We start from the raw sequence: 12,504 nt of genomic DNA, 5'->3' as shown, positions 1-12,504 counted from the left end.
GTAATCAGCAAAGCATGGGAGCTCTTGGAAGTTAATTTGATTGTTATGTCAAATATACAGTCTATTAAGGTTTTGCAGAAACTTGACCGCCTGTGACATTAACTTGTCAGCCATTGTGGATGTGTAAAAATAATACTGAAACATAGTGAGAAAGCAACTAACTCCATTGCAATATATTTCACACCTCAAACATTTAGTAAACAATTAAACAAATAAAAGTAAACTGCAACAAATTACAGGTAAACTACTAACTCTTTTACACTACATCCACACCTACATGGGTATTTTTGAAAACGCAGCTTTCTCTATGCATTTGGGCCTTTTGTCCACAAAAAACTGCATTTTGATTTACCGAAAACAGAGACTTTAAAAAAACAACAACACTCCAGTCAGGTTGGAGATATTCGAAAACTCAGTTTTTGCGTTTACATGTGGACAAGGAATACGGTGTTCGTCATGCAACGTCAAAGGTATATGCCTTTTTTGGGGCAGGGGCGTTTGTGTGGGAGCCCCATTTATTAAAAAAACAAAAAAAACAAACACAGGCCATTATGCTAGCAGTGTCCAAGCTAGCATAATTTATTTATACACCCCGTCCCCCAGGGCATGAAGCAGCAGATCGAGGCCCCAGAGTGCAAGAGCCCAAGGAGCACCATCGGAGGGGCAACCGTGTCACCCTCAGTTGAGGAGCTGAGTAGAGCCCCAGACGAGGGGTCACACAGCAGCCAGGGAGCAGAAGCCACAGAGGTCTGCAGTGACGTGCCCGCGGGCTCTGCCGACAGCCAGCTGTGCCAGAGTGTACTGAGCCCCAAGCAGCCAGCAGGAGTGAGCCAGTACATACCTGAGCGCCCAGCTCCGGACACCAAGAACCACCAACGCACCGACACCTGAGGGCATCAGCCACCAGCAGGGGGTGTGGTGGGGGGAGATAGGCCTCCATACCTTGGAGGGCCTGAGGTGGACCCAACCTGACATATAGACACAGACAGGCATTCCCATCCTCATGCACACATAAACAAATACTTGGCACTCACCCAACGTGGAGACAGACACAAAAAGAAACTGTACACACAATTACACTCCCTGAACATACTCTAGCCCCCAGCTCCAGATACCACCACCTCCAGGGGGGAAACACACCTAGATCCAGAAGATGCTACCCATTACCCCGGGGTGGAGACACCCCCAGCCTCACAGTAGCAGGGTGGCCCCGCATCCCAGACAATCGGACGGCCAACTCCTCCTCTCCGCCCCTCTGCCCCGATGGCTAACAGAGAACGGAGGTGTGTGAAGACCCCAAACTTATCTCTGCCCGCTCATGTACTGTTGCTGCATGCTGTTCTAAAGTGCATGGAGGGCATGGTGCTTCCTGACAGAGAGCAGCAGGTCTAGCACGGCCCCTACTGAGAGCCCTCAAGGTCTGTGCATTTAAAATTAAAAAGTGGGCACCAGAGGTGAGGTTAAATACACACACTGTCCTCTGGACGCCATATACGTGCCCACCCCCAAGGCCCTATATGTATGTGTAATCATAGTGGGAGTAATGTGGATGTCTAGGTTGCAGAATGAAATTGAGGCACAAGCGGCCAGAAGGGGACAGAGGGGGAGTGCCTCCCCTGCACCCTAGTGACACACTTGCACCCCAAGGCCCCGGATGTGTGGGTGGTTGTAGTGGAGCGGGAAGAGGGAGGGACTATTTTCATTTTTGCTTTGAGTTTACCTGAACAATTCAAAGTAGGTGCATGGTAGTGCTGTGTCACAAAAAAATAAAAAATAAAAAATCCCTGGCGGGCCCTTGGACATCTGCTCAAAGCCTCATGTTTCAACTTTTGATGAAATTATTTAAATTATTCTGAACCAAGCCAAAGCTTGTATACTTTAACACATAGAAAACATAACACATGCAGTAATTAACACTATCCAGTTACTGTAGTGATTATTGTGAAGTACAAGCCAAATGACCCTATTTGATTCTGTGTCAGTATGCATCAAGCTTCTTTTACTTGTCTTAACAGTGTGTTTTTCATTATTAAATTAAACTAAATAGCAAACGCATGGCGTCAATACTTGACGTCCGCTGCACTATTTGTTCCTCCTCAAGCCGCAACCCTAAAACAGCAAACAGTTTTTCAGGTGGAGGCCTCTGATATTTTTCCTTCCTCAACTTTTACGTTTGTTTGTTTTTTCACTAGTTTTGCATTCAGCTAAGGTCAGTGTCATTACTGGTAGCATGAAGGAATACCTGGAGCCTACAGGAGGTTGCACAGTTAGTCCAGCCCCTTCAGGATGCCACTTCAATATGTGCCATTGCCAAAAGGTTTGCTGTGTCTCCCAGCACAGCCTAAAGAAAATAGTGGAGTTTCAAGGAGATAGACAGTTACTCTATGAGAGCTGGACAGGGCTGTAGAAGGTCCTTAACTCATCGGCAGGGCCGGTATCTGCTCCTTTGTGTAAAGAGGAATAGGAATGACAGAGGTGGAGATAATTTTCCCCAGCAGGTCACTGATGTGAATGTCTTTAAACAGTGATCATAAACGGACTTGAATGCCCAACGTCCTTAAGTGGTCCCTATGCTTACTGCTCATTACCGTGGAGCTAGATTTTAATCAAATTTTAAAGAATTAGTAGAGGTATGGTAAATGCAAACCGAGCCAATTAAATCATGGTGGCTCAAGAGTTAAGGAAATACTATGAAATAACTAAGTTTTACATGTAATATCCTAATTTTCATAATATAACACAATCTCACCCATAATCAAGGCAGAAATAAAGCAGCCAAAGTGATTCATTTGCTGATTTATTTGATTGCTTAATGTATGTGTGTGTTATGATTCCTATATTATCAAATGAATAAAACCTTTCCTCCCAAAAAACATGCTGCCTTTCCGCTTCAAGCTCAAAGTATTGCTGAAATAATGTGTGCAACCAGGCGTGCAGTGCGCATCCAGACAGGAAGAACAAAGTAGGAAAAACAATATTTCCTTCAAGGGCAGAGAGAAGAAATGACCAAAGTATAGCAATCTTTCTCCTTAGATACACCTAACCTTTACATTATTGCCATCTTGTGGCCACAGTCTGCTATTGTTGATTAAAACTGATTACGTCAATCTCTGGCAGACTCTCACTTTAATGTGGGCGTGTCCATCTCCCGATTACACTGACTGAGCTGGGCAACCCCCCATGATTTTCACATGCGCATTGTGGATGAAACTCTGGTATTTACCGTTATAAGCTGCCTTTCACTGCTCTGAGGCCATTGAGAGGAATGAGATTTATCTATCTAGCAGTATAATTGTAGTGCAGTATAATTGAAAAAAACAAAACTAAATGTGTGTTTGTTTTTACATGTGTTGTAAAAACAAAAGTAATATATTACAGTTTCTAGTTCTTCAAAAAAGTAACTGAGTTAGTAAATGAGTTACCGTATTATAAAAGTAATTAATTACTAGGAAAAGTAACTGTATTACTTTAAACTGCATTTCATTTCCTACATACAAATCCTCTTTCCCATTAATATAACACTGCACTCATGGGTGAAAAAGGAACAGGAAGAAGAACAAATTCTTATTAGCACCTGCCCCCTATCTGAAATCTAATTATCCTTACAAGAGGGCGCCAACAACCCCAAAAACACTCTTGCATCGTTACATATCAAGACATGTTAAACTAAACAATAAATCAGTATAATCAACAATATACAACACTACTAGATGTCAAAGAAATATTGTTCCTTCCACATTTAGCCCAAATTACTTTTGTGTTCTTCATATTGATTTATCATTTTAAGTATCTAACACATTTTAAAACTGTGCATATTTGAGATTGAGATTATCTCGAAGAGAAGTCCATATTCTTATACCTTTAACTGTCGGACACATTTGCCTTTGTGTGGTCCAGACATCCAGGGGCCCCAGAGTATGACGACCCAAGGAGGACCACCAAAGGGGCAACTGTGCCACCCTCAGCTGAGGAGAGCCCCAAACGAGAGGTCACCCAGCAGCCATAAAGAGGCCAGAGAGGTTGCAGTGGCGTGCCCGCGGGCTCTGCCAGCAGCCAGCTGTGTCAGAGAGGACCGGGCCTCAGGCCCAGAGCCCAGAGGGCACCTCACCCCCCGGAAGGGGCCCAGCCAGGCCACAGGCACCAGGCCCCGCCAATCGGCCACCAGGAGTGAGTCGGTACATATGAGCGCCCAGCCCCAGAGACCAAGAATCACCAACACACCAACGTCTGAGGGCATCAACCACCGGCAGGGAGTGTGGTGAGGGGAGATAGGCCTCCATTCCTCGGAGAGCCTGAGATGTTCCCAGAGAGGTGGAGTCTAAGACCCAAGCTGACATATAGACACAGACGAACAGGCGCACGCAGACACAAATGTGCATTCCCACCCCCATATACACAAATAAATACTCGGCACTCACCTGACGTGGAGACAGACACAAATATACACTGCACACAAAGTCACACTCCCCAAACATACTCCATAGCCCAAGTCCAGGTACCCCTGCCCCCAGAGGGGCAAACCGCACCCGGACCCAGGAGATGCAACTCTTCTCTCTGGGGTGGAGGAAAGCAGACCGCCTCCTTATCTGAAGTAGCAGGGAGGCTCCGCATCCCAGACCCCAATCCGACGGCCAGCACCTCCTCCCAGCCCCCCAGCCCCGACGGTTAACAGAACGGGGGGGTGTAAAGACCCCAAACCTCCCTCCACCTGCTCATATGTAGTGTTGCTGCGCGCTGTTCCAAAGTGCATTTAAAACACAGGAGGGCATGGTGCTTCCTGCCAGAGAGCAGCCCGGCTCCTCCTGAAAACTCTCAGTGTCTATATGCATTTAAAAATGAAGGTAGGGCACCAGCGCCAGAGGTGGGTTTGAATACACAGACCATCTTCGGGACGCTGTATAACGGCACGTTATTTTAATTTGGTCTGTAAAAAGGTCTGAAATACAATTTTTGACTCTTTGACACTATGCAATATATTCAGTTTTAGCATTTATATTCACTGTTGACTGTAACTACGCTCAAATTGTTAATGCTATCTTACTTTAATAAACAACACTGTCATATGCAAAACTGGGGTGGCAAGGGATCATTTTAGGGTGCCACTTGCCACCCCATGCCACCCTTCTAGATCTACCCCTGATGCTAACACTTACTGTGATTTATCAAAAGCAATGGATAAATAAAATGGGTCTAGTGGTTTGATTTTATGGCAAATAATCAATTTTAATAACATTTAGGTTATGTTAGCAGTACCACCATAAAGTGACAAATCAACCATGTGGTTGACCACTTTTTAAAAAAATTATTTAACACTTAACTTCACTTTTTTAATGCTGTCCAGTGACGTACATCTGTTAAGCAAGTCCTCTAACACTATCATATATCAAAAAATTATATCTTCCTACCTTAGTTTAATCAAAAACACTCAAAATATGTTGGATGTTTTTTGGTTTCTGACTTCCTGGTTGGGAGAGGGATAAGAAGAGCCAACCTTTTACATTCACAGTGCCTTCTGGTGGATTTTTTGGGCATTATAGATTTAAACCAATTGGTAGAAAAGACTCATTAAGGTAGGCAAATTGCAGTGAAAGCCTCAGTTAGATATAGGGCCTGAAAATGTGCTCTACCAATTGGTTGAGCAGAACACTAAAGAATTAAATAGAAAGAAAATTAAAAGAGAAATTTCTTCCCTATAATTATCTTTTTTTTTTTTTTTAAATCTTTTGCAGCTTCAAGTCAACCTTGCTGAGGTCACAAAAACAAAAGGAGAAACTCGACTTTACAGCAGTGTTTGGAGCTTTTTGTCATCATGAACTCACCTGAAGTTTGTCATTATCAGCAAAGCAATAAGTTCTGTACAATATGTAGTTCCTTCAGAGCTACATTTTGTAAAAAAACAACAACATATAGTTAAACCCAATATTTTTTGATAAATTACTTTGACACATTAATTGAAAATGATGTCATACTGTATTCGTTCACAATCAGGAGATGCTGCACTGTGCATTGGCAATAACTGTGAAATGCTGGATGTAATAGGAGATTAGAAGACACCAATATGTCTTTTAATCCCCTGTCTGTTTGTAATGTTTAACCCTTTTATGCATGAATTATAACAACCTCAATCAAGTATTTTTATTCATCTTTAGGCATAAAAAAAGATTTTTGAACTTCATTTTTTTAAAACATGTGCTTTTAAAAGAGCCACTTACACATGTCCACTGGTTGACCAGTAGGTGGCAGTGTTCAATGTAGTGGTTTATGTGCAAGTCAACACTGACACAAATACAAGAAAACAGCCTTTGAATAGCTGTCCACAGTAGTGACCACTGTCCGTGAAATGTACTGCTGCATGGGCTGGGCTGTAGTTACATCGTAAGGTTTTAAAAACTGAGCTTTCAAATGAATAGTGGTAATAAAAATCAAGAGAGGCCAATAGTGATCACTGCCTTTTTTAGGGCCTTGTTCAGATTAAATAGATCAAGCATTAAAACATGTTGAAAGCACAACAGCTTTAATAAACACAGAGTCGTTTGAACCTGGAAGCAGAGTTCATAGATCATCACTTAAAGACCAGATTGGTTTTTGTACGCTAATAGATAGAAGTTGTCATAAGAGGGAAAGATGAGAGACACCGCCCCCCCCACACTCATTGGATTAACATGTAACAGAGTTCCTATACTTATAAAACTGAAATCAACTTTGAAGGAAAAAAGCAGCAAAGTTTTTATAGGGTTTGGCAGCCATTTAACTTGTATGTAAGCATGTCAACAAATGAGCTCGCAGATGAGGGCAATAATTGTGCATTTATTCATATAATTTTTTCCCCTAAGTTTTGTCATCTCATAGGGTTGGGGAGGTTTGTTTGTTGTTGCCATGAACTGGCTGTGTACCAGCCATACTGAGGACACCAAGTGCAGGACTCTGGAGACAAAATATGAATTTTACACAGCTTTTCTGCAGGGGCTTATGAACTTGAGAATAAAATACGATCTAAGAAGTACTATAGCTAGGATAAGGATCAGGATGCACACAGCATTAAGAGTATGTAAGACAACAATGTGACAAAGAACAGGGGGAAACTGAGGACTTACATACACATGAGGTAATCAGGGAGATGGAGCACACCAGGGAATACAGGTGAACTACATTTGATTAGCGAGACAGGGAGAGCAAAACTGAGGCTGTATCCCAATTCAGGGTCTGCAGCCTGAATTGGCCCACCAGGCAAATGCTCAGTGGGCCGAAGATGGTAGCTCACAGTGGACATAAATGGCTTCTTTCACTCCTCTTTCAAAACTTAAAGGTCACTCTTTCGAGGATGCCAATGTTCACATTTTGGACAGAGAGGACAGATGGTTTGAAAGAGGAGTGAAAGAAGCCATCTATGTCCACTGTGAGCGACCATCTTTGAACAGAGGCGGTGGTTTACGACACCAACTCTCTGCCATCTATAATCCAGTTTTGAGATCCCTTCCCAGACGCCTTAACGCCCACTCACACCCTGGGCCATATGACCTCAGGAAATCACATGATAGGGTGGGGCCAGGTTTCACAATGAGCTCACCCGAAACCTTGGCTGATTGTGACCAACACCCGTTTTCACACCTTGGCTCATGTGATTAGGTAGAGGATCATCAGGGGGTCCTTTGTCCCTCTTTGGGGGGGGGAACCTCCCACTGGGTTTAAATCTGGGACTCCACCATTTGACCCTTAGAACTGAAGAAGCTTCTTGGATGAGAGGTGAAACGTCTTCAAGCAATTTAAAGAAGTGTCATGATCCGGCTGTGTGCAGGCAGGAATTGGACCCAAATGCAAACTCACGGGGACAAAAACAAAAACACAGCTTTATTGCTGGAAAACAGATCACAAACAATACAAAACTAAACTGGGAAAAACGAATTATAATGTACACTAGGAGATACACGGAGAATCACACACAGCATGAGGGAAATCAGAACTGACGAGACAAGGAAGCAAAGTAGGATACACTCACATGAGACACAGACCTCCAAAGTAAAACAGGAAGTAGCACAGACGCAGACTTGACTAGGGGAGAGAGAGCAACTAAGAAACACAGAGAACAACAACAACAAAGAGACACGGAGGGCAGCTACTAAACACTCGGAAAACTAAACAGAATACAAGAAAGCCAAACTAAGACACTAGACTATAGAAAACTGGGGCAACAAAGAGAACTAAAATCATAATACAAAAACTCTGAGACACAAGAAACTCAACACTTTGTCACCGACCCAGAACCGTGACAAGAAGTCCAGACGCTTTTCTTTCCAAGCTCCTTAGAGTACGATGACCTGGATGACTGAGAACCTTCACAGACATTTTGTCTTTTGCTCAAGTTTGTTACATGATGCTGAAATCCTAATTGAACATTTGATTTTTAAAACTAATTGTTCAGCTGTAACTTAATGGGGAGAAAATGTAGGTGACAGAAGCTGAAGATAAACATATGGAGAAAAAGATCAGACACTGACAGACCTGTGATATTAGTTACCCACATAACAATAGACAGATCTTTTTTTTCTTTACTTTTCTTTCTTTTTAAAAAAAAAAAAATGAAAAGCTGCATTTGAAAAAAAAAATGTATGTGTAATATGTTTCAAAAAGTATTTGGACGTCAGTTACAATTAGCTGGTGCTCTCTTCAGTGTGGCTGAAATACAATAATACTGCAAAGATGTGGGTCAAAATAATGAACATCTTAAATTAGAAACTGCATTTTGTGTTTATCTTTGTTATGTTTGTGTAATATTTTAATATTTTAGATGATCTGAAATGTTAAGCGTTCCAAACATACACAAAAAGGAAATCAGGAAGGGAGCAATGACTCCAGAGGTTACTGTGAGGGTTTTCTTTTAAATGAAGCACAAAATGCCACAGTATGAGTCAACCTGTCCTAGTGTGAGCTGTTTAGGAGAAATAAAATACCAAATTAACCACTCTCCTGTTAATATAGCATATATACAGCTGTGCCACCATGGGATCATTTTCAGTTTTTTTCACCTTGACCACACCAGCCTGTTGAGTGACCACATCAACAGGGTCATTGACCTTCATTCATAGAACTAATGTTACCTCTGTAACCATCTGTTCCATTTCATCCTTGGTAAACAAGCCACCACTGTTACACTATTGGTGCTTGAAAATAAACAAAACAGTTTAGCAAATAAAGTCAGGAGAGATGTGTACCAAGGCTACAAATCTCAAGACACACATAAAACAATAAAGGCTTCACTGACAAAGTGAAGAAACAGACCTCTGACTGTATTGTCCATGAAGGCTATAGCTGAAAAAGCAATAAAACTGAACAGAAGAACCACACTCACACTCACACACACACACACACACACACACACACACACACACACACACACACACACACACACAATCGTGGAGGGGATCATTCAAGCCTATTTTGTGACCTGGAGAACTGTTAAACTTGCAAAAGTGCTAAATTGATGGAAAAAGTCCAGCTGGAATCGCTCTTGAAGAGAGCTTAAGTGGTGGCCATTCCCATAATGGAATATGTTGGAATAAGTTAGGGATGATGGTGATTGAGAAACAATGTTCACATTGTTAGTATTAGTAAATATGAGGAATTAATAAAATGGAAAAATAACTTGTTCTAACTTCCTATTTTGCAATATGACAGTAGAAATACATACAAAGAGTGCCCATCATATCAGGTGTCATTTTCCATAATCAGAGCTTATTTATTTCACTAAAAGAATAACTGCTGTCAAAGAAAGTTCAAAATCCTTCAAATTAAACGGACTTTTCGCTTTGGTAGCTCTATGCTGCTGAGTGGGTCACACAATGTAATCAGCTGGATAGTGTAGTATGCTGAGTAGATTATGACCTGGCTCCACTTGGATATCAGTTTCTTGTTTTGGTTTAGTTGAATAGTTTGGCCTCAAATAATAAGGGCCTAAAAATCTCTTCTTCTTCTTCTATTTTGGACTGTTTTTGTTTGTTTGTTTTTGTTTTTCTTGTGATATTACCAATAAGTTTGATGTGTCACATGACCTTCTTCCTATTGAAAAAACAAAAGTTGTATCCAAGATGGCCGACTTCTAAATGGCCAACATGATCACCACCCATCTTGAGGAGTTTCCCCCTCACATATACTAATGTGCCACAACTATTCCCATTTTATTACGGTGTATCCATATAAATGGCCCACCCTGTATTTTGTATAGTATACTATTCTATTTTATCTTCTATTTTAGCTTTTTTCTTAATTTTTGCTGCTCTTAATAATAATGATAAGGGGCATCAACACAGGCTTCATATGGACACACCCCCAAGTGAGTGAGAAAGCCACAACCCATTTGCGCTGAGTATTTAAGATGCCTGCTTAGCACTTACTGAACAGATACATTACTGCAGCTCTTAAGAGCACACCAACTTCCTGTTTTGAAGAGATCAAAAGAGCTTCATTATGGATGCTGGTAGAAGACAGATTTTGGGTTTGGCTTTAGCCATCATCGGCGTATTGGGGACCATCATGATCTGTGGTCTTCCTGCCTGGAAAGTCCTCATTAGTACTTCTGTGTACCCTCATGACATTTATGGGGCTTGGTATGGTTTATGGAAAATCTGTACAATATACACCACAGGCAAGATGGAATGCGTTGGGTATGAGGTTTTTCCACCCCTGGTAGATGACGCCATGAAAGCTACCAGAGCACTTGTCATTATCGCAATCCTCAGTGGGATCTTTGGAATCCTGCTTGGTGTGGCCGGGAACAAGCGCATTAACTTCATGTTGGATGATGGGCAAAAACGCAAAGTGGGCTTTGCTTCTGGAGTCGTCTTCATCATTACAGGTTTCTTGGTGCTCATACCTGTCTGCTGGATGGCCAACATCACCATTCGTGAGTCCTACATGCTCAGACATGACAGTAGTGTCAGCATAAAGCTGGGAGCCTCACTCTACATTGGCTGGTTCACCACTGGGCTTCTGTTCCTGGCAGGAGGCCTGCTCCTGTACCGACAGGAATGATACTGTCATACTGAAAGAAAGGTATTCATTATCACAGCTATGTAAGGCTTGCTTTTTTTCCCCCCAGTCCATTGAAAACAAGAGTAATGTTTGTTTCCAATGTTTTCATAAAACATTTCTCTTATGAACTTCTGTTTTTCCCTTCAGTGATGACAATAATAGAGCCTAAAATGTAATGAAAGTAAGAAGAAATGTTATCAATATGAATGTGTAACTTAAGTTCTTTCTTTATTCCCCCCCAATGTGAAATTATTACGCTGTGTGTGTAATATTCCTATAGAATGTGTATGCAGTGGTTTAAGTGTAAGCCTGATAACAATTTCAATATATTTCTTATAAACTGCTTCCATATTGATGATAATGGGATTTTCTTTTACTCTTTGAATACTTTTCTTTTGAGTTGTTGTTGTTGTTTTCTTTTACTTTTATTGCTTTATTGCATATCAATACAATTTTGGTCAAATTAAAATTTATATTTCTAATCGTGAGAGATCATGTGTTGCTAATCTTTTACATCACTGTCTCTGTTTTAATGTCAAAAGCCTAAATAAAGACTCTGAAAAAATATTTTAGTTTGGGACATATTTTCTGTTTTTAAAAAGACGGAAGAAGACCTGAAGAAAACAAATATTAACAAATACAGCACAGATTTGTTTTTTGTTTTTAAGTACATTTGTTAATATGTATTTATAACATCCATTTTAGATTTCCACTTGAACAAAAATATTGTTTAATTAAATAAGTAATTAAATGTAATTAACACTGACAGATAAATCTAGAATTTACACTTATAAATATATAATATTTTCTAAACTAGATTGTTCAACTCAAACACAGAGAGAAAATCCAGTTAGACAACATCTAGTAAGACCAAGACAGCATTTTCCATTTCCCTGCTAGTGTTTTTTTTTGTTGGATCTTGTGTATCTTGTGTTCTCTGCCCTTTGCTGATCTCAGTCTTTTTGCAGAATCAGAAAACAAAAACAATGTTTAGTGTAAATGCTTTTTCATCCAGGTGGACGACAATAAGACTGTGTAACAAAGGATGACAGCTTTGGTCTTGTGAGGAAGCAAAGCTCAAGGAGAAGTATTATTAAACTGTTATATGGTCCCCACATGTGTGCTGCTGAGAAGGATACAGGGATACCTGCAGCCAAAAATAAGCCTCCTCACGTTAGTCACAGTTTGCAGAACTCTATAGAAAGAATGAGATAGCTGAGGTATAAAATGTTTGATTAAATAGATAGAAAGAGAAATTTCTTCCCTAAAATTATCTTCTTTTTTTTTTGTCTTTTTCAGCTTTAAGTCTCTCAGCATGCTGAGGTCACAAAAACAAAAGAAGAAACCTGACTTACAGCAGTGTTTGGAGCTTTTTGTCATTATGAACTCCCCTGAAGTTTGTCACTATTAGCAAAGCACTAAGTACACAATACTGTACACAACTTTGCTCATAGTTGCTCATAGTTCCACAATATATTA

General features: G+C 40.8%; 1 protein-coding gene across 1 annotated transcript; it reads left to right on the top strand.

The window, feature by feature from the left end:
* The first annotated feature begins 10,417 nt into the window (after window positions 1-10,417).
* LOC102791288 (claudin-4-like) lies at window positions 10,418-11,209 on the top strand. Its single transcript, XM_006785178.2, has one exon. It carries the CDS (start codon window positions 10,462-10,464, stop codon window positions 11,023-11,025), a length of 564 nt encoding a protein of 187 aa, XP_006785241.2. The 5' UTR covers window positions 10,418-10,461; the 3' UTR covers window positions 11,026-11,209.
* The last annotated feature ends 1,295 nt before the right edge of the window (window positions 11,210-12,504 follow it).

The sequence above is a fragment of the Neolamprologus brichardi genome, chromosome 10, assembly GCF_056152115.1.
Source record: "Neolamprologus brichardi isolate AB-2024 chromosome 10, ASM5615211v1, whole genome shotgun sequence".
Classification (NCBI taxonomy): Eukaryota; Metazoa; Chordata; class Actinopteri; order Cichliformes; family Cichlidae; genus Neolamprologus; species Neolamprologus brichardi.
This window is presented reverse-complemented; position numbering and strand designations above follow the sequence as displayed.

Bases quoted from the DNA above. Each gene is read 5' to 3' on its own strand.
- LOC102791288 (XM_006785178.2), top strand. From the start codon at position 10,462: ATGGATGCTGGTAGAAGACAGATTTTGGGTTTGGCTTTAGCCATCATC.